Genomic DNA, 22,562 nt, shown 5'->3' on the forward strand with positions numbered 1-22,562 from the left:
GTTGATTCACTGGAGTTGAGTAAGCTTGTGGATTCTTTTGTAATTCTTGTCGAGCTACACGCTCGGCCTTGATGCATCTACTCGCAGTATTTAAATTCTGATGACTGTATGGGGCATTTATGGTCTTGGCCATTCAGATAGTGAAGCATGTCCAACTAGATTTGTTGGCAATTTCAAATTGTATTGAACTTTCTGGATCTTGTTGTTCCAGTTTTTATTTTTAATTTTTTTTATATGTCTGCCTTTGTTATTTTAGAGATGGTAAAATAAAGAATGGTTTTATACGCTGAACAAGGACATGTGACTTTCTTTATATTTAATCATACTTGTCTTCAATAAATGCCCATAGACTTTTTCACTGCAATTCCTATAATTAGGGAAGTGGGGCACATATACCCATTAGGCCCTGGACCATTTATACCAGCGCTAGTTACCCTATGAGTCTTTATTTTGGAAAGTCGATTCTTGTGCAAGGACAGCTAATGCCCAATCAGGGATCTCACTTTTTTCTTTTCTTTACTTTTAGTGGGCTGCAATTCCTAGATTTTTTTGGGAAGGTACAATTGTCTTATTTTTAGGGATAGCAAACATGACCACACTTGTGATAAGTCACCCAGTACCTGCAGGCACAGATGACATACTTGGCGTCCCTTAGTGGCATTATAGGGTGACTGAAAACATCAATTAAGATTGGCTACATTATTAGGAAGTCAGTATCCTTATTATCCATTAGGCCCTCCATTGCATGATTATAGATGTTAATCTTCTCAGGCTTTGCAGTGGTTTTTTACCTGATGAACAGTGTTCATATACTGAAGAAATCCAGCGCACTACCACTTTTGAATCTATAAAATAGATGTCCACGAGTGCTGCTCCAGTGCTGTGGGTCAGCTGTATAAATGTGGAAAGGAGTGCACTATCATCTGTTGCCTTTTTTATTTAAAGTGGACCTGAACTCAGAACTCCCTTTCTGCTCTAAAAGATACACAGCATAACCTTTAAAGAAAAACATTTCTTTGTTGCAGCTGATACAAACCCTGCAATAAATGTGCACTGTTCCTGCTTTCGTGGAAGCAGACACGTTTATATCCTGAATTTATCAATTAGCTCTCTGCCGTGGCAGAGGAGATTCCTGATCTGACACAGCTGAGGGATCAAATTATGACTTGTGATTAGTCACAAATAAGGGGTTATTACATACATACAGGGTGCATTTCTATATGTTTTCCTTCAGTACTGTGCAAGAGTTCAGGTCCACTTTAAAATTCCTGAAGGTTAAAAATTGCACTTACAAGATACAAAAGCATGTAAGGCATTGGTTGCACACTAACCACACGACTCTCATCCAGCTGGTCTTTGTTTGTACTAAAGCGCCACACAAAACTCCACCAAGCTGCTGGCCACGGCTACCGACGGATGAAGCACAGGACACTCATGCCAGAGAGGAGAGATCCTTGCAACCAACGTCTTACATGCTTTTGTAGCTAGTAAGTGCAATTTTTAACCTTCTCAAATTTTAAATAAAAAAATGTAACATATGAAAGTGTGCTTGTCGTCCTTTCCAGTTTCTCAAAAATTACAAGGTCTTTTGGGGGGGAAAAATGTTTTGACTTGTTCTAAAAAAAAAATTCACATTTTGGAGCCATTTGAATTAGGTCGTTTGTAAGTCAGTAACTACCTGTATCTTTTCTACAAAACTGCTGTGTATAATGATAAACTATGTAAGTGGGCAATATTATTACTATGCTGAATTTTATTTTTTTAACAGTGTCGACAGCTTAGGTCTGGAACTGGGAGAGCTTCTGGGGATGCTATTAGGACTTACGAGAGAAGAGACAGAGTCATATCCTTACGACCTATAAGGGGCAACCCACTTGGACTGAACATGTTGGGAGGAAGCAAAAAACTGGGGTAAACAGTGATTTTATTTTTATTTTTTTCTCCCTTCTGCTTTATAGGTTTGGGCAGATAAATGGCTCAATCACTTAAAACTGTGCTCATGCGATGAAATTTTGAAATTAAAGGAACAAAAACAAATTCACTTGATCAATACTTTCAACTACTTCACATTTTCGATACATTGAATGATTTACCACTTGAAAAAATTTGTATGTGAAATTGGGAAGCCTCACTATATTTTTAAGAATATCCGATTTGGAAAAAAAAATAAGCTAAGCTTTACTTACCTGGGGCTTCTTCCTGCCCCTAGAAGTCTATCTGGTCCAGCTCTACAGTTCCGTTGCCTACCAGAGTGCCACTGTCTCTTCTGTAAGATCGGCAGCCACAGGTGTGGTTGCGGGCTTTTGCACACCGTCCACCTCTGGCAGGTGGGTTCCCATGGCCGGAAGCATTTTGCGCTTCCGCAGTTCACAAAGGCTTTAACTGCACAAGTGCAGAATGATCCCATGCATGGGAGTGCGAGTGCGGGAAGCCTGTGACCACAGCTGTGGATGGTGATCTTAAATGGGGGGCAGCTCAGATATCCTTTAAGACCATGCCACACATACAGAAATTTATAGCAACAAAATACATCTGATCAATCTCTAGCACACTTGACCTTTTTACAGACTTAAAATAACTTGCCCTTGAAATGATCATCAGTGGACTCTAATGCTGGATACACACCATGAGTTTCCGCGTCCAATGCGTCCGTCGATACGCGTCGATTCGATTATTTCCGAACATTTCCGAACGAATTTCGATGATTTTTAGGTCGATTGCCATGTAAAGTATGGCAAATCGACCTAACGATCCATCGAAGCTTGAATTGGACATGTCGGAAATAATCGTATCGACGGACGCATCGAACGCGGAAACGCATGGTGTGTATCCAGCATAACTTAGGTCTCGAATACGAAGTCTGTCTGTCTGTCTTATGCTTGACATTCCAGGTCTGTAAGCACAGCCAGCTCTAAAGTTGATATTTTGTTTGCAAATGTTCTTACAGAACTAACCACAGATGGGTTCTGTATGAGTAATACAGCTATGACTCAGTCTTTTTTTGCATTGAGGAGAAATCCAATTTGTTTTCACTTTCTGGCCTACCCATCCTTCTGTTAATTAGTGGGTACAAAATGAAGGCCTTCTGATAATAATGCAAGTTATTTTCATTAACTACATAATAAAGGCTTCTATCCTGTGTAGTGGACACAGGAGCCACCAGGAAATCTAGTAGAGCCCAGTTATTAAAAGAAAAACTCGTTATGTACCAACTGTAATTTTTTTAGCCCATCTACTGAAATCTCCCCTTGCCTCCTTAGCAACCCCCAACTGCCCTGTTACAAAACCTTAAAGTATCCCTGATCTGAGAGGGATATGGAGGATGCCATATTTATTTCCTGTTCAACAATCCCGGTTGCTTCCCAGTTCGGCTGATCTTTGGCTGCAGTAAGGCCTGAATCACACACCTGAAATAAGCATATATTGCAGGCTAATCCATTCAAACATCTGCAGACTTGTTTAGAGTCTATGATCTAAGTATTATAGGCAAAGGATCAGCAGGATAGTCAGGCAATTCATTATTTAAAATTAGATAAACATGGCAGTCTCCATTCCCCTCTCAGAAGAAACCGACACACATGGGGAAAAAGTAGAAACTCAGTGCAGATACTGCCCTGGCTGGGATTCAAATTAGGGACCCAATTAACCACAAAATGCACGTCTTTTGTACTCTCCCTCTTTCTTTTTCTTTCTTTGTTTTCTCTTCTCCTACTCTTATCTATCTATCTATCTATCCTATTCACTGAATAATTTATAACTCTGATTCAAATAATGTCTAAAGGTGGCCATACATTGGTCGATTTGCCATCAGATTCGACCAACAGATAGATCCCTCTCTGATCGAATCTGATCAGAGAGGGATCGTATGGCTACCTTTACAGCAAACAGATTGTGAACCGATTTCAGCCTGAAACCGTTCACAATCTGTTGTGGTGGTGCTGCTGCTGCTGCCCCCGCCTGCCCGCATACATTACCTGCTCCGCCGGCGCGACTCCAGTCCCCCGGTCACCGCTGCTCTGTCTGCGCTCTGGTCTCCAGGTCCGGCATGCCTCACTTCTTCTAGCCCGGCAGGAAGTTTTAACAGTAGAGGGCGCTCTACTGTTTAAACTTCCTGCCGGGCTAGAAGAAGTGAGGCATGCCGGACCTGGAGACCAGAGCGCAGACGGAGCAGCGGTGACCGGGAGACTGGAGTCGCGCCGGCGGAGCAGGTAATGTATGCGGGCTCTATTGCGTCGGTCGTCAGGCACTCGAACGCCGCTAGCGATGCGCTCTTTACCCGCGGGCGATCGACGGTTATTTTCTGCACGGCGCGATCGACGGGATCGGACAAAATGGATCAAAATTCGGCGTGTAGCGTGAACGATTGGCAGCAGATTCGATCCCAGTGATCGAATCTGCTGTCGAAACGGGCGCAAATCGGGCCAGTGTATGGCCAGCTTAATAGTCTAATGATGACTGTGATGCAGATGGCATTATATCAGACTGGCATGATCTGTGGTGACACATTGGCTGCATAGCTAGCACTCTTGCCTTGTAGTGTAATTATTCCAGGTCCGATCCCCAACTAGGACATTGCATGAAGTTTGTATGTTTGCCCTGTATTGATGTGGGTCTGTTTTGAGCACTCCGGTTTTCTCCCACATACTAAACAACATACTGGTAAGCTCATTGTGTGCTCTTCTGAATGATGGTGACATGACTTGTTCGATGTAGCCTGTAAAGTACAGCGGAAAATATTCGTGCTTAAATGCATAATAATCTCTGCTGAAACATAATCTAATATCAAGTGGTGCAAAGTGGTAAATGATCAGGTAGATAAAGTTGTTTACCAAATCTGATTGTATATGCCAACGCTGTTGACCTGTCTTATGCTGGATCCACACGGTGCGTTCGCACGCTCGATTCCCGTCGATTTGTTTATTTCCAACATGTCCGATTTGGATTTCGATGGATCGTTAGGTCGATTCGCATGCAAAGTATGCCAAATCGACCTAACGATCCATCGAAATCCAAATCGGACATGTTGGAAATAAACGAATCGAGGGGGAAATCGAGTGCGCGAACGCACCGTGTGGATCCAGCATTACTCTTGTTGTGTAATGCTGGGAATACACGGCTCGATTTTGAGCCATTAAGATGGCTCGATAATTTCCGACATGTCCGATCTCCCGCCTGATCGTTTCACCGCTCGATTCCGGATTGAAGTGAATGGAAAATGATAAGAAAACGAGCAAAAGATAAGAGAATTGACTGCAGAATCAAAGGTGCGTACACACGCACTACGGGCGTCAATGACTGGTCCGTCAGACCCTCCTGCTGGGTGGACTTTCAGGCGACAGTAGCGTGTGTGTGTACGCACCGCCGGCGGACTGATATGGCTGTTTCTGAACGATCCGCCGGGCGGATCGCTCAGAAACAGCCTTATCAGTCCGCTGACAGTGCGTACACACGCACTACTGTCGCCTGAAAGTCCGCCCAGCAGGAGGGTCTGACGGACCCGTCGTTGGCGGCCGTAGTGCGTGTGTACGCACTTTAAAGGTGGCCATACACTGGTCGATATGCCATCAGATTCGACCAACAGATAGATCCCTCTCTGATCGAATCTGATCAGAGAGGGATTGTATGGCTGCCTTTACTGCAAACAGATTGTGAATCGATTTCAGCATGAAACCGATCACATTACCTGCTCCGCCGGCACGTGTCACCGCTGTCTTCTTCTCCGCTGGGCTCCGGGTTCCTGCTGGCTTCACTTCTTTCTGTCCGGGGGAAGTTTAAACAGTAGAGGGCGCTCTACTGTTTAAACTTCCTGCCGGGACAGGAAAGAGTAAAGCCTGCTGGACTCGGAGCCCAGCGCGGAGACGGAGCAGTGGGGATACGCGCCGGCCAGATCAGGTAATGTATTGCCGCTGTATTGCGTCGGTCGTCGGGCATTCGAACGCCCGTATCGCCACACTCCCGACCTGCCGGCGATCAAGAAAAATCTTACAGGCGGCTTAATGGGAATGATTGATTTCAGACGGAAATCAATCGTTTGCGCAACGATTTCACAGCAGATTCGATCACAGTGATCAAATCTGCTGTATATCAGCGGGAAAATCGTTAGGTGTTTGGACCCCTTAAAGTGACTCCGAGCTCATAAAAAAAATGAAAGTTGTACTCACCTGGGGCTTTCTCCAGCCCAGTGCTGGTCGGGAGGTCCCACAACGGCGTCCTGGCTCTTCTCCTTCTCCCCGCTTCGGAATGGCTGACAGGCTGCAGCCCGGGCGACACTCGCCCGAGTGTCGGGCCGCTGCTTCCGCGTATGACGCGGATTACGTCACACGCCGGCTGCCTCGCGTCATCACGGCGGCCGGCGTGAAAGTACTGTGCATGCGCGATTAAAGCGCGCATGCGCCATACTGCCACGCCAGCCGTCGTGATGACGCGAGGCGGCCGGCGTGTGACGTAATCCGCGTCATACGCGGAAGGAGCAGCCCGACACTCGGGCGAGTGTCGCCCGGGCTGCGGCCTGTCAGCCATTCCGGAGCGGGGAGAAGGAGAAGAGCCAGGACGCCGTCGTGGGACCTCCCGACCAGCACTGGGCTGGAGAAAGCCCCAGGTGAGTACAACTTTCATTTTTTTTTATGAGCTCGGAGTCACTTTAACGGTGAAACGATCGAGCAGGAAAATCGAGCCATGTATGCCCAGCATTACAGGCTACTTTAGGGCTTGTTCAAACTACAAGAGCATTTCTAAGTGCTTTGTGATTTTAAAAGCTCTTATAAATGTTATTCTATGTGTGTGTTCCCACTTGAGCGATGTGATTTTGTAAAATTCCCCCATAGCATTGCATTAGCAAGAACCTTTCAAATTCACTAGCGCTTAAAAAGCTCTTGTAGTGTGAACCAGCCCTTACACCTTTGACTTTGTTTTTGTGGTGGGGATATAGCTGTTTTTAGCAGAACCTGAAGCCAGAGGTACATGGAGGCTTCCATATTTATTTCCTTTTAAACCATACCAGTTGCCTGGCTATCCTGCTGATATCAGTAGTGTCTGAATCGCACACCTGAAAAAAAGCATGCAGCTAATCTTGTCCAAAATATCTGATCTGCATGCTTGTTCGGGGTCCATAAATATAAAAGGCAGAGACTCAGCAAGACTGCCGGGCAACGGATATTGCTTAAAATTAAATTTAATATGTCAGCCTCCATATCCCTCTCACTTCAGGGTCCCTTTCATATAGGGCTATTTGCTACAAATATGAAACACTACAATTTTTAGTTAATTTTAATATGCTTGAAGTCTGTTTTTGTGGCTTTAGCTTTTGTAGACTGATGCAGTAAAAAGTTTCCTCTTGTCAGTGATAGAGACGGTGTCCAAAGTATGCCACCTTCTGGAGCTGTGCTTCAGGGAAGGGTCTTCCATCATACTAACATGACTCGATCATTCGTCAAAACAGCTGCACAGAGGTAGGTTAAGAGTTGTTGTTTTTTGTTTTGTTTTGTTTTTTCCACCTACTGACAATCAGTTTGTGACCTCTCTTCCCAGAATATTTTCCTCCTATTTTTAAAAGACAGCATTTATTCTAGTAGCTGTACAAAAAACAAGTACGGTGGATACTATTATGCTAGGTACACACAATGCAATTTTCTGACAGATTTACTGTCTGATCGATTATTTCCAATATGTCTAATTTTTTTGAATGATTTTTTTTTTTCAGAGGTGAACGGAAAAATCAATCGGAAATCAGATTGGACATGTTGGAAATAATCAATCAATCTGACAGTGAATCTGTCAGAAATTTGCATTGTCCTAGAATTAGATTGCATTCATGGGGCAGCACAGTGGTGTAGTGGTGAGCACTCTCGCCTTGCAGCGCAAATGCAAATCCCAGCCAGGTCAACATCTCCAAGGAGTTTGTATGTTCTCCCCGTGTCTGTGTGGGCTTCCTCCGGGCACTCCGGTTTCCTCCCACACCCCAAAAACATACAGATAAGTTAATTGGCTCCCCCCTAAATTGGCCCTAGACTACAATACATTCACTACACAATGCAGACATATGACTATGGTAGGGATTAGATTGTAAGCTCCTTTGTGGGACAGGGACAAGACAATATATACTCTGTACAGCGCTGCGTAAGATGTCGGCGCTATATAAATACTAAATAATAATAATTCTATGTCTGGTCTATTGCTATATTATCAATGCTGCTTTTGTTTTATGTTGGTAATACACCATGCAATTTCTACGTCAGATAGATGGGTCGATAAGGTAATTTCCTATCTGATTTCCGATCAGAGCAAAATCAGAACGGATCTGTCGGAAATTATCTATCGACCCATCTATCTGACGTGAAATTGCATGGTGCATTCCCAGCATTATAGCACAGTTCTGTTCCACTAGTTCAGTGCTATGAGGGTTTTCCAGAAAGTAACGGCCATTTTCAATTACTCAGTTAAGGAATAATTTTATTAACCGTGTACCTCCTTTATTTAAGCAAAGCTTTTTACAAGCTTTTCAATTCCTTTGTTGTTGTAGTGTCACCCGCCACACATATATGGGTTGGAGGAATTTGTTTATGCTGCTGAACAAACCATTTCTGAAGTTCTGCAGTCATGTGACAAGTGGTGCGGGGAGTGAAAAGATTAACATGACAGATTCAAGTTAGGGCCTGTACACACTGCTGCATTTGCGCTGCATTATTAAAATTGCATGCCTTTTTTTTTTTAATTGCAGGGTCTTTTAAAAAAATAATAATGAAAATTGTAATGACCTGTACACACTGGTGCGATGCGATTTTTCTATTGTCATGAAGGCTTTGTGATTAAAAATCGCATGCGAAAATGCAGCAGTGTGTACAGACCCTTAAAGTGGACCTGAACTCTTGCACAGGACAGAAGGAAAATCTAGAGACATGCACCCTGTATGTATTTAGACAGTTTAGCCTGTCTAATTTCCCCCCCCCCCCCATTTGCGTCTAATCACAAGTTGTAATTTGATCTCTCCCCTGTGTCACCTGACTGCCACAGCAGATAAGCTCATTTGGAAGCACAGGAGGTAAACAATATGTCTTTTCCCGTGAAAGCCGGAAGTAGAAACCGTGCAAATTTATTTTAGTATTTGTATCAGCTGTAACAAAGAAATATTTTTCTTTAAAGGTTATTATGCTGTTTTTTTTCCTTGCGTATCTTTTAGAGCAGAGAGGAAGTTCTGAGTTCAGGTCCGCTTTAAATTATGCAGAATACCTTGCATGGCATATAAAATCAAATGGCTTGCTACTTTACGGATGACCCTTGTAATGTACAAGTGTGTGTGCATAATGCAGAGGCAGTGCAAACCTCTATTATGCATTCATGTTCATGACTACATATTCGTGACTGTTGTCAGTAGGGAGGGATTGAGTCTAATCTTTCAGGTGACAGAATGGGGCTGAGTGTTGGCTCTTTTACACTGCATGCAATCCGAATTCCTATTTTGATGCAATGTTACATGCAATTCCGATTCCAATTTTTGCTGCAATAAAAAAAAAAAAAAAGGTTCTGCGTGTTGCGTTTTTTTCTGCATTTTTCTTCGTGTTGCTAGCGTTTAGTTAAAATCGGAATCGCAAATCAGTGTCGGAAATAGAATTTGCAGCGTAAAATAAGCCTTATAGAGACATGTTGCTAGGCTACAGCCAAGATAAACATTCTGTTGCTATAGGGGAGAAAAGGGTACCACAGTGGGGCACATGATGGAGCGACTTATGGGGGTGCAGGTTAAGTAGGGAAACTGTGCTTGCCCAAGATGATCTGGACCTCCAGATCTTTTGGTACACGTTGGTTGGCTGTACACATGCTAGGTTCTCGGCAGAGACAACCCTTACCGACTTCCTCTGCTGAGTTTAAATGAATGTGTACATGGATTTACTGCTATGCAGAAATGCAACAGTGACTAATACAGAAGGTGTCTGCTAAAACATACAGCAATTACTGGAAACAATAGACTAGAAAATTCCTGCTCTTAGAAGCTTGCAAATTGTGAAGAATGAGGCAAATTAAGAGAAGGCTCTTGAAACGGATTTCCTTTGTAACTCTTTGCAGGAAGCAGTACCTGGTCTGTGGCTAAAGGCATTGTCCTAGTTTATATTCATGCATGGGAAGGAGCTTTTCAAGACTACTAAGGGCTCGTTCACACTAGTTAGTGAGTTGAAATGCATTAAAGTAAGTCTGAAGTCCTATAGAGCCTTCCCGTTCTCCTCACGGTGCCCCCATTAGCAGCCTCAGACCAACAGGTACGAGACTGCTCACCTCGGCCACTGTGGGAGTTTTTGGCAATCTTGAGGGGCCGACTGCTTCCAAAGACGGCCGCTCCATACTGCGCATGCTCTCCTACCCATTCAATTCTCTCATTTTTTTAATACATTACATTTTATTAAATAAAAAAATGAGACACCCTTGTTAAATGTTTGTTCTATTGATTGCTTGAACATGGATTACAAAAGTCCTTTCTTTGAGACTGAGGTGGAGGGGAGATGGCCTACGGGCAGGAGAGAAATGCGAACAAATGGCATAAAGCTTGTGGCTGCAGCAAGAAGATGGAGGTCAGAATACATCTCTGCTGAGTTCAGACCTAGTATCTAACTGGGCACTGTGGTGAGGTGAAGGAAGATCTCTCTTCCAGCATCACAAGAAGGGTTTATCACAGAGCTTGCGTTACTCGCTACCCACAGGAGAGCTCTGCTACATACCAGGGTGTAAATCTGCTGCATATGAGCTACTGTGATTGCACACTATGGCTTTGTGGCTTTTAAATAAAAAAAAAATAATAATCACCTGATAGTCATCCCTGGTACAAATGGCACAGGCATGTTTGCATTGTATTTTTGCATAGGTCAAGTGATGGGAAGATATAAAAAATAAAATAAAACTAATATTTTACAAACTGCAGGCTGAACAGAGAGTTCTTTCAAGGATAATACTAGTGCTAAATACAAAACAAAAATATAAATATATATGTATTTGTGCAAGAGTCTTAACTATCAGCGGAGGCTGAAATCGGTGTATTGCCAATGAGCGAAGTCTTCCAAAGCTGCCCGTGTAGAAAGTATTGTTCTCAATGAGCACAGGTTGTTTAACACAAAATTTAGAAATGAACGTTAAACTGTCTGCATTCATCTAGGTGGAAGGAGAACTCCTGTTATCCCTCTTTACTGGTTTAATGGGGTATATTACGCTTACCTGACAGATTTGTGACAGCAACATAGAAAAAAAAAATGTGTAGCGTATTTTACTCTGGGGCTAATGTACATTTTATATTTATAATTCGCATGTATTTTAAATTAAATGTTTTGGGCAATAATGGTCCTTTTGTAATTATTTATGCGTGCAATCCATGCCTGGTTGCATGCATGAAATGTGAATATAATGAACGTTAATGTGAATGGTGTGCGCCACACTTTTTTAATCTGTACGAGGAAATGCATTGGATGTGAACAAGCCCCTTTAAATAACATGGGCTGTTACACACACCATGCAATCTTGGTTGTACAGATTTACCAAATTAATGTACGGTAGTATAAGGGCCACAGATTGAAAATACTTTCAAAAGGATTGTTTTGATATGGTACAATTTTCCATCAGATCGACTGGTGATCGGATAAGAATTTGTATAGTGTGTAGACGTCTACATTGTATCTGATTAATTTTGCTATCATTTTTGCGTTAAGTACCCAAAATCGATCGCAGTATGATCGGACCGGTCGGAAATTATCTAATCGATCTGTCGATGTGATGGAAAATTTGTACCATGTGTACCCAGCTTTATACTACCATGGTGTGTGGTGAGCCTAATGCCTAGTACACACGATGAGATTTTCAGGCAGATCTCCCGCCGGATCGATTATTTTCAATATGTCCAATCTGATTCTGAACGATTTTCCATAGAAGTGAACGGAAAATCAATCGGATAGGTTGAAAATAATCGATCTGGCAGGAAATCCGCCTGAAAATCTCATCATGTGTACTAGGCATTAGTTCTAATGCGTTTCCACATTGCAGTGGAACACAAAAAAATTGACATACTGTGGTTGTTCCCTGAACATCTTTGTTTATGAGATAACTACCCATGGATGTCTGATGTTGTGTAGGTTGTTGCAGGATCTTTTTCTTATTATTCAACCGTGATTTGCAACAAATATATACCCTTTTATAAGTATTTATTGCCATTTCAGAAACATCCTCTTTTTATTTGGCCTATGACTTGATGCAGGCTAGAGTTCTACCAAATTCTCTTAAGGCATTTTCTATGTGTAAAATCAAAGTTTAAGCTGAACTTTTTTCTGAACTCAGAACATACATCAAGGTTTTTGCCCAGGGTCTGTCTCTTATACTGTTTTTCTTTTTCACATTTAAGCGGACTGGATAGGAGGGAACGGTAAGTTTATAGTTTTAACGCATGAAATATCTTTTCCCCGTATTATTGAACAAGCATAGTGCTTTGTTTTTGAGATTGTACGGCTTGTATTTCCAGCAAGTGTTTTGAAAAGTGCATCTTTTTTATTTGAAGTTGTCAGTTTGGATATTGTGAATGTATTTAATGTTCCTTTACCTATTTATGTTACAAAGGAAAGAATATCCATCACATGTCCAGAAGGTAGAAGCTGACAACAATAGGGTACTTTCAAGACTGGGTGAGTGAATGTGTTTGCATATGATTTTATTAATTGTGCATATAAAAAGGAATTTTTAAAAGGTAGGTGTTGAGGGGTCATTTAACTCCTTAGAGAACTGAGAACTGCTTTTGTCAAAATATTTAAAACCAACACCCCTCTAAAGCCCCATCTACACCATGGGACATTGTAGCGATCCGGCGGCTCGATTAGCCGCCGGATCGCCTCTTCCGCGTGCCCGCCGCGTCCCCGCTCGCCGCGCGTGCGCCGTATTCGATTCCCCGCTCGTCCCCGCCGGCACCGCTTATCTCCCGCACGATTCCCTGCCATTGTCCCCTCGCGGGGATCGAGCAGGGAAACGGCGGTGCGGAGATCCGTCCTGTCGGATCTTATCAATCGAGCCGCATCAGCGGCTCGATTGATAAGGAGCATCGCGGCCGTATCTACGCGTGTAGATGCGGCTTAAGGGACACAAATTGATTTGCCTACCCACGGGGGGCTGCTCCGTAGCCCCCCCCCACCCCCCATCATTACGAGTGTATCCATCATTTTGCTGTTATGGCTGCAGACCTGGAGTTTTGAACTGATTGCTAGTGCATGCTGGGAGATGTAGTATCCCCAACCACTAGTGCATGCTGGCAGATGTATTCATTATTGAGATGTAAACAAGACAATGAGAAGTAAACAAAACAATAACTACATCTCCCGGCATGCATTAGTGGCCGGGGATGCTACATATCCCAGAATGCACTAGCAGCCGAGGACGCACTCGACATCCTGCTTAAAGAGACAATTTAGTCAAATAATGATTTTACCTTACCTTGGGCTCCTTGCAGCCCCCTGGAGTCCTCCTGTGCCCACAACGCTGGTCCAAGTCCCTCCGCCCAGCAGCGAAAAAATCCTGCAAAGCTGGCCTGTCTGTCAGTTGGCAGCTACTGCGAGCCGTGCTCACCTTGACCGCATTCCTGCAGTAGAGAGGTTTATGTACTGCGCATGTGCAGAATGCTCCCTGCCCGCGGGAGTGCAATGAAAAGGCGTGTAGCCGGCCAGCTTGGCAGGGGGTCGCCGCTGGAGGCACTTAGAACGACATTGTGGGCACAGGTAGACTCCAATAGGCTGCAAGAAGCCCCAGGTAAGTTAAAATCATTTTTTTCAACTTAACCCTTCTGGCGGTAACCCCGAGCTGAGCTCAGGGTAAGCCGCCGCGGAGGATATCTCAGCCCCATTTAAAGTGCTGTACGCGCAGCTAGCACTTTGCTAGCCACGCGAACAGCTTGATCGCCCTCTGCTGCACGGCGATCGCCCGCACGCAGCGGTGGAAGAGGCCCCCGCCAGAGCCCTGTGCTGCCCGGACCAATGACTTCCGGGCAGCGCTAAGGGCTGGATCGGAGGTGTCTGACGTCAGGACGTCGCCTGACGTCCATGACATCATTCCGATCATCGCCATGGTGATAGGAAAAGCCAAACGGGTACGCGTTATATACGCTTTCCCCTGTTTGCTATTGATGCCGGCGACGATCGCACTAGAGGGACACATGCACCCTCTAGTGTTGTTTCATGTAGCTACCACTCTGGTAGCTTTACATGAAACAAAAAAATAATAATAAAAAAAAAATATTTCTGCCTATTTGGCAGAATTAATTAACCGCCAGGAGGAATACCTTTACCACTGCCCTCCACAAAGCGCACATCATTTACGAATCTCCCTTAGGGCTGGTTCAGACGGACGTTTGGAGGCATTGCGTTTGCTGGCGTCGCGTTCAGCAGCGTTCGTGTGCGTTTGGATGCGGTCGCGTTTTTTCTTCCCCTAGGGGGACATTAGCCGTCGCGGTTAACCTCCCCTGGAAGCTACATGTAGCTTCCAGGGGCTCCTTGAACGCCAGAGAAAATCGGGACCCAAACGCCGCGTTTGTGTAAACGCGCTTGAAAGCTTGGTACAAACGCTCCCATTCACTTGAATGGGAGCGTTTAACACCAAGCCCTGAACGCTGGCTGTAAACGCTCTGCAAACGTCCGTCTGAACCAGCCCTTAAGGTGGCCATACATGGTACACTTTTTCATTTTTTTCGATTAGATAATTTAGTTCGATTATTCACTCAGATCGAATATAAAGATTTTTCCAGCATGTCCGATCAGATTTTTCAAAAAAAAAAACAAAAAAAACAAAAAAAAAAAAACTGGATAATCGTTCAAATTTCTTGAACGGAAAAAAAAATATTTTTAACTTTCATTCGATTCGATCATGTAGATCGAATAAATAGGAAAATCGAACATTTTTATTGAATCGTGTATGGGCACCATTAGCGGGAGGTTTCTTTTAAATATTTTGACACAAAAAGTGCTCAGCACTGTTTGACAATATTGGCATTTCAGCTGTGTCCCTATTGATAAATCAATAACTATTTCATTATTTAAAGGGGTTAATATTTTGTTTTTTTAAGGGTAATATAGACTTTTTTTTCCTAAATGTTTTATTTTATATTGATTTTTCGGGGAAACATTAGGTGTAAATGCACATATGCCTTGGAACAGTAGAGATATTTTGACTGTGGTTTCACTTAAAGTGAAATTACAAATTTGTGTTATAATCACAACATTAGACTGTCATGTAATATCTTTTGCCTAAATTAACACGACCATTTTAACCGTGCACAAATATTCCACTATATCAGTGATCTGCAAACTTTGCTCTCCAGCTGTTAAGGAACTACAAGTTCCACAATGCATTGCAGGAGTCTGACAGCCACAGTAATTCATAAAGGCAAATGCATTGTGGGACTTGTAGTTCCTTGACAGCTGGAGGGCCAAGTTTGCAGATCACTGCACTATATGAACACTGATCTGGTAACAGAGGGCACTGACTGTCAGATACAGTCAGTTCCCTGCATGGGGGCTGTGTTTATTTAGTTTAGATGCAAAGTTCCTTTAAAACCAGTTCCAGGACGCCGCATGTTAAAACTATGCCGCTCTTGTGGCTGCCTAAGCCTGTAGAAAGAAAGCTGAGTTCTGTTCATCGGCCAGGAGCCTGTTTCTTTGGCTCCTGACCTTCTGATCACCGTGAGCCAATCGCAGTGATCAGGAAGTACTGATTTGAAAAAAATAATGCTTTGGTCCATAAAGGAGCTAGAACCTGCTGTCCCAAAGTAGTGAAAGGAAACCTGAGATCTGGCAGAAGAAATAAATTATTCATACCTGGATCTTTCTCCATCCCCCTTCAGGCTGATCAGTCCCTCGCCGGCTTTCCCCTCCGCCTGGACTTTTCGCTAGGCGGCCCGGTAATTGCGCTGGCTGGGGTATACTGCACATATGCAGCACAGCTACGTGTGTCCTCCCCTCTCCATTGCGCTACCATCGCCGAGAGGGTTCAACTGGCGGAATTACCGGTCCACCTTAACTGATTTCCATGTAGAATTAATTTAAATAAAGGCCTGTTTTATAGGAAAGTGTAAGTAATTCTTAAAGAGAAAATGTACTAAAAATATTGTATTGAATAAAATTGCTTATTTTTTTTTACGATATTCAGCTATAAATTATTTAGTGTTTGCACATTGTAAAAGCTTTCCTCTCGTGGGCTTAGATTTCAAAATGTATTACAGTTGGCAAAATCTTTACTGCTGTCGGGTGCATTGCTGCGGAATGATTGTTTACTTTGTTCCCAAGCCAGTAGAAATATAACATGGTCTTCCAGAATGCTCTGGGGAGAATTCAACATAGCTAAACAGCTATAGATACAGGAAGTGTTTCTGATGATAAAACTGGGAAAATGTCCATTAAAGTGGGTGTGCTGAATAATGTAGTGCATTCCACTGTATGTCACTACAGTGCCTCTTTAAATTTCATTAAAGGCATACCAGATACAAGATTGGATACAGATGAGGAACCAAATGTTCAGGCAAAGAGAAAAGTTCAACAGTCACGGCGTAACAGCTTACCTGGCTGTGATTTGCCTGCAACTCCTACTGCTCAGTTGCGAACAACACAGATACAGGTGTGTTATGCTCCACTAATATTATGTCTTGGTATAGTGTATGTATGTGGTCTTTATGTTTAGGCTAGAAAATGTTCAGCAACTTGAAACACCATATCATAGTTTGAAGTTTTGCATTGAAATATCTGAGAGATTTATTTTTTATATTTTGCTGTCTCTAAGATTTTTTTTTTCCTATTCCGGTTCACAATGAACAGGAAGTGAGGGGGTAGAGAAGTAAAAGCATAGAAGTCGGCATGTTGGTTTTCATTACAAATATGTGGATGCTGACTTTGAATTTGTAAACTTGCTAAGTGTCTTTCCCAAACAGTTAAGCCATGCCAATATGAAGTTTAAACCTACCACTGACCTTAAAGGGAACATAAACAATACCAGTTGCCTGGCTATCCTGTGGATCTCTGTGGCTGCAATAGAGTCTGGATCTCACACCTGAAACAAGCATGCAGCTAATCCAGTCAGACTTCAGTCAGAGTACCTGATCTGTATTCAGGGTTAAAAGGATCAGCAGGACAGCCAGGCAATATGCATTGTTTAAGAGGAAATAAATATGGCAGTCTCTATATCCCTTTCACTTTAGGGTTCCTTTGCTCTTGCAATGTCTGTCAGTCCTTGAGAAGTCCTTGAGAACACTTATCTAAGTCACCTTCCCAGTTTTCCTAAGATAATCTGTTCATACCTGCAATACTGATCTAACGCGATAATCAGACTTGCCATTAATTATATCAACACCTGCATAAATCTGACGCATGCCATACCACACCACTGATGTAGCATGCTTACCAGGAGTGCAAGAATTGGAATAATTGTGCCAAAATAACATTCAAGGATCAGCTACCACTTGTTTTGTTTTTTTCTTTTGTTTTAGTGGTGTTGCTTTGTGCCTTTGAGCATGCACTCTTGTGCTCCTGCTAGATCACCCCTGGCCTTCAGATGTATTGTGCAAAAACAAAACAAAGCATGTAGTTTATACTGATTATGTTATATAAAATAGTTCTGATGCCCTATGGTTTGAAGAAATTGCTATTCCTGTTTTCTCCGTTAAATTTTCTTTTCTTGATAGATCATGGAGCAGAATGAACCTTTTCAATGCTGTACGTCATGTAAAGACAATAAATGCAAAACAAAATGCCAAAGCTGTGGTGGTTCACAGAGACTTTACCGACAAGATGCCTCCTTATCTGAATCGCCTTCTTCACTTGCTCGGCCTTCAATTCATCACCTAGAAATATCTGCCAGCAAAGGATTAAGTGCTAAGAACTTCTATGGTCCTTCCTGTAGCAAGGGTTCTTTAGACTCAAGCTTGCAAAATGAAGCATTGGCATGGAAGCATTGTATGCCAAATGGAAAGCTTGGACTTTCTGCTGAAGCTAATTTGGCCAAGATTTTGAAAAACTCAAGACAAAGGAGCACTAGATCAGAACCAAATGACACAAGTAAGTCGTACTCTTATGTTTTTCCTCCTGGAGTCTTAGCATAACACATTTAAAGGACAACTGTAGGGAGAGGATGTGGAGGCTGCCATATTTATTTCCTTTTTAACCAGGTCTGTGGAGTCGAGGAGTCAAAGTCGGAGCAGTTTTGGGTATGTTTAGTCGGAGTTGGAGTCTGTGGTTTCATAAACTGAAAAGTTGAAGTCGGATGATTTTTGAACCAAATCCACAGCCCTGGTAAGTATTTGATTAAGCAGTCGGAGTTATTTTGGTTACCTGGAGTTTGAGTCGGTAGTTTCAGAAACTGAGGAGTTGGAATCGGATGATTTTTACACCAACTCCACAGCCCTTTTTAACAATACCAGTTGCCTGGCAGCCCTGCTGATATATTTGGCTGCAGTAGTGTCTTAATCACACCAGAAACAAGCATGCAGCTAATGTTGTCAGATCTGACAATAATGTCAGAAACACCTGATCTGCTGCATGCTTGTTCAGAGTCTATGGGTAAATATAATAGAGGCAGATGATCAGCAGAATACCAGGCAACTGATATTGTTTGAAAGGAAATAAATATGGCAGCCTCGACATACCTCTCACTACAGTTGTCCTTTAATCGAACAGCCTGAAGTGGTAGTAGCCATGATATTCTGCTTGAATTACGTAATATGGCTTCTCAGTTAAATAGAACCAGGCTGAAGCTCTTATGGAAAGTTAAGTGACACTATTTTTAAGCTTTGATGGAGTGTGTAGAGCAGGGGTCTCAAACTCGCAGACCCGCGGGCCATTTGCGGCCCTCGATACAATATTTTGTGGCCCCTCGCCGGCAAAAGCTTCCTTATAGTTTGCTTCAGTGCTCTCAAGTAATCCGCCGCATCCCTGCCGCTAAACGAGGGCTGCAGGGCCCCCAAATCGCCCGGGGGGCAATCCGCCGGCATTTCCTGGAAGGGGCAGAGCTTTCAGCTTCAGCTCTGCCCCTCCTGACGTCAATCGCGGCGCATCGCCGCCTCTACCCGCCCCTCTCACTCTACCTTCACAGACAGGGGCGGGGAGAGGCGGCGATCCGTGCGGCGATTGACGTCAGAAGGGGCAGAGCTGAAGCTGAAAGCTCTGCTCCTTCCAGGAAATGCCGGCGGATTGCCCCCTGGGCGATTTGGGGGTTCTGCAGCCTTCGTTTTGCGGCGGGGACACGGCGGATTACTTGTAATGGGAGCACTGAAGCGAACTATAAGGTAAAAAGGCAAAATAGTTTGCTTCAGTGTGAATTTGATTTTGAAATAAAAATCAATACAGGGGGGGGGGGGGGGGGGGGGGGGTTTAGTCGGGCGGGAACTGCTGATTGACTTTTTTTGTGAAATCTCTCATGCGGCCCAGCCTCATCCTGACTTTGCCTCCTGCGGCCCCCAGGAAAATTGAGTTTGAGACCCCTGGTGTAGAGTCAGCATTTTCTGCTTTGCAGGGAAAAGTGCTCAAGTCAAGATATGTCTATTTCTCTCAGTGGGCCAAGGCAGAGGCTCTAGAGCTTTGTCTGCTGCAGTGAGAGGGGCCTTCGGGGAGCACAGTTTTTTAGTCACTGACCAGGGATAGGACATTCATGCACCTCCACTGTAGTAAGCATGCTATCATGCACATTCCAGTCACAGTAACTAGCAGCTGCCTGGCGGCAGTGCTTACTGTCAGAGTGGTTTGGGCTAATGTGGTGGTGTCTGTACTGCCACCTGAAAGCTCTAGTATATGTGCTTAGATCAGGCTTGTGCTGGGTCTCCTCCCTCCTCTTATAGCACTGCCTGAAGCCCCATGATCAGCACAACAGAGGACATTCCTGCAACTCCTCCTCCTTCTCCCCCAGGTTGTTTTAACTCTGCAGATGTAGAGAACACATGTGGTGATGCACAGATGGCAGTTCAGGAGGGATACAGTGAATACTGCATAGAGGGGAGACTGTTCACATGCAATGTGTATATGTATAGATTGTGTGTGTACATGCATGTCATGTTTCTAGCGTGTAATGCATTCTGGCATTGTGTGCATATATGGATTAAATGTTGTGATGGGCTATCAGCATTCTCCGTCCTTCCCCCCCCCCCACACCTAAAATAGCTGCCCACTAATTCTCTATAGTTTACTGCAGCTTGCCCTCATGGTGCAGAATACTACTTGTCCACACTTAAAATATAACTTCCTATTTACAGAATTACTAAATATTATTTCTTATTCCCCTATAGTACCCCCAGACCTTATGTGTGCTTAACTGTGCCTACTGGTAAATCTATCAATATATAAACTTGACACAAGCATTGCCCCTTTCCAAGTGCTATTACCTTCCAAACCTTCCAAACTTCCCTCTCGTGTCAAATACATTTCCCCACCAAAATACCTTAAAATGTTTTATTCTGAATCGGCACTAAACCTCCTAAAAATAACTTAAAATGTCCAGCATGCTAGCTGGGGAGATTGCTGTGCTACCAAGATGATCAGAACTAACATTACACAGCTGTATGTATTATGTTAATGCAAATAGCTGGGCAATGTGTATGGTTCAGCCCTGCTTACGTCTGGCTTCTGTGTCTTTTCGGTGAGAGATGCAAAAACTGACCATTTGAACAGAGACTTCCTTGTGTTAAAAAGACAAACAGGATTGTGTCATAGCTTGCATGCATTGTGTCTCTGTGTTGCGTGTTCATAAAGCTGCAAATACACCTTGATTGATGTTTCTCAAGACCGTTGTCCCAAGACAGTAGCTTAAGATCTTTTTGGATGAAAATCTGGTGTTAGTACAGTAACCTTCAATGTACAAAATTCACTATTAACCACTTGAGGACCTAGGGCTTTCTACCCCTTAAGGACCGGCCACTTTTTTTCCATTCAGACCACTGCAGCTTTCACGGTTTATTGCTCGCTCATACAACCTACCACCTAAATGAATTTTGGCTCCTTTTCTTGTCACTAATAAAGCTTTCTTTTGGTGCTATTTGATTGCTCCTGCGATTTTTACTTTTTATTATATTCAGCAAAAAAGACATGAATTTTGGCAAAAAAATGATTTTTTTAACTTTCTGTGCTGACAGTTTTCAAATAAAGTAAAATTTCTGTATACATGCAGCGCGAAAAATGTGGACAAACATGTTTTTGATAAAAAAAAAACCATTCAGTGTATATTTATTGGTTTGGGTAAAAGTTATAGCGTTTACAAACTATGGTGCAAAAAGTGAATTTTCCCATTTTCAAGCATCTCTGACTTTTCTGACCCCCTGTCATGTTTCATGAGGGGCTAGAATTCCAGGATAGTATAAATACCCCCCAAATGACCCCATTTTGGAAAGAAGACATACCAAAGTATTCACTGAGAGGCATAGTGAGTTCATAGAAGATATTATTTTTTGTCACAAGTAAGCGGAAAATGACACTTTGTGAGAGAAAAAAAAAAAAAAAAAGTTTCCATTTCTTCTAACTTGCGACAAAAAAAAATGAAATCTGCCACGGACTCACCATGCCCCTCTCTGAATACCTTGAAGGGTCTACTTTCCAAAATGGGATCATTTGTGGGGTGTGTTTACTGTCCTGACATTTTGGGGGGTGCTAAATTGTAAGCACCCCTGTAAAGCCTAAAGGTGCTCATTGGACTTTGGACCCCTTAGCGCAGTTAGGCTGCAAAAAAGTGCCACACATGTGGTATTGCCGTACTCAGGAGAAGTAGTATAATGTGTTTTGGGGTGTATTTTTACACATACCCATGCTGGGTGGGAGAAATATCTCTGTAAATGACAATTTGTTAATTTTTTTTACACACAATTGTCCATTTACAGAGATATTTCTCCCACTCAGCATGGGTATGTGTAAAAATACACCACAAAACACATTATACTACTTCTCCTGAGTACGGCGATACCACATGTGTGGCCCTTTTTTGCACCCTAACTGCGCTAAAGGGCCCAAAGTCCAATGAGTACCTTTAGGATTTCACAGGTCATTTTGAGAAATTTCGTTTCAAGACTACTCCTCACGGTTTAGGGCCCCTAAAATGCCAGGGCAGTATAGGAACCCCACAAATGACCCCATTTTAGAAAGAAGACACCCCAAGGTATTCCGTTAGGAGTATGGCGAGTTTATAGAAGATTTTATTTTTTGTCACAAGTTAGCGGAAAATGACACTTTGTGAAAAAACACAATTAAAATCAATTTCCGCTAACTTTTGACAAAAAATAAAATCTTCTATGAACTCACCATACTCCTAACGGAATACCTTGGGGTGTCTTCTTTCTAAAATGGGGTCATTTGTGGGGTTCCTATACTGCCCTGGCATTTTAGGGGCCCTAAACCGTGAGGAGTAGTCTTGAAACCAAATGTCGCAAAATGACCTGTGAAATCCTAAAGGTACTCATTGGACTTTGGGCCCTTTAGCGCAGTTAGGGTGCAAAAAAGTGCCACACATGTGGTATCGCCATACTCGGGAGAAGTAGTACAATGTGTTTTGGGGTGTATTTTTACACATACCCATGCTGGGTGGGAGAAATACCTCTG

General features: G+C 43.1%; 1 protein-coding gene and 1 long non-coding RNA gene across 4 annotated transcripts in view; one reads left to right on the forward strand and one right to left on the reverse strand.

The window, feature by feature from the left end:
- The window catches only part of SENP6 (SUMO specific peptidase 6), a 154,814-nt gene that overhangs the window by 53,070 nt on the left and 79,182 nt on the right, over positions 1-22,562 (forward strand). Inside the window, exons 1-7 of one of the 3 annotated variants that reach the window (XM_068281510.1) lie at positions 1,425-1,487; positions 1,769-1,911; positions 7,341-7,448; positions 12,371-12,391; positions 12,583-12,647; positions 16,472-16,614; positions 17,675-18,047. In XM_068281510.1, coding sequence (XP_068137611.1) covers positions 1,886-1,911; positions 7,341-7,448; positions 12,371-12,391; positions 12,583-12,647; positions 16,472-16,614; positions 17,675-18,047 — 736 coding nt within the window. In that variant the 5' untranslated portion in view covers positions 1,425-1,487; positions 1,769-1,885. Of the gene's footprint in view, positions 1-1,424; positions 1,488-1,768; positions 1,912-7,340; positions 7,449-12,370; positions 12,392-12,582; positions 12,648-16,471; positions 16,615-17,674; positions 18,048-22,562 lie in introns of those variants that run through there. The other 2 variants (XM_068281508.1, XM_068281509.1) reach the window with 2 other exon arrangements.
- On the reverse strand, positions 7,254-15,977 carry LOC137571823 (uncharacterized). The gene is made up of 2 exons (XR_011031443.1): positions 15,819-15,977; positions 7,254-7,539 (listed from the first exon to the last, which is right to left on the reverse strand). It is a non-coding gene; the product is annotated as an uncharacterized lncRNA (long non-coding RNA).

Source organism: Hyperolius riggenbachi, chromosome 4 (assembly GCF_040937935.1).
Source record: "Hyperolius riggenbachi isolate aHypRig1 chromosome 4, aHypRig1.pri, whole genome shotgun sequence".
Classification (NCBI taxonomy): domain Eukaryota; kingdom Metazoa; phylum Chordata; class Amphibia; order Anura; family Hyperoliidae; genus Hyperolius; species Hyperolius riggenbachi.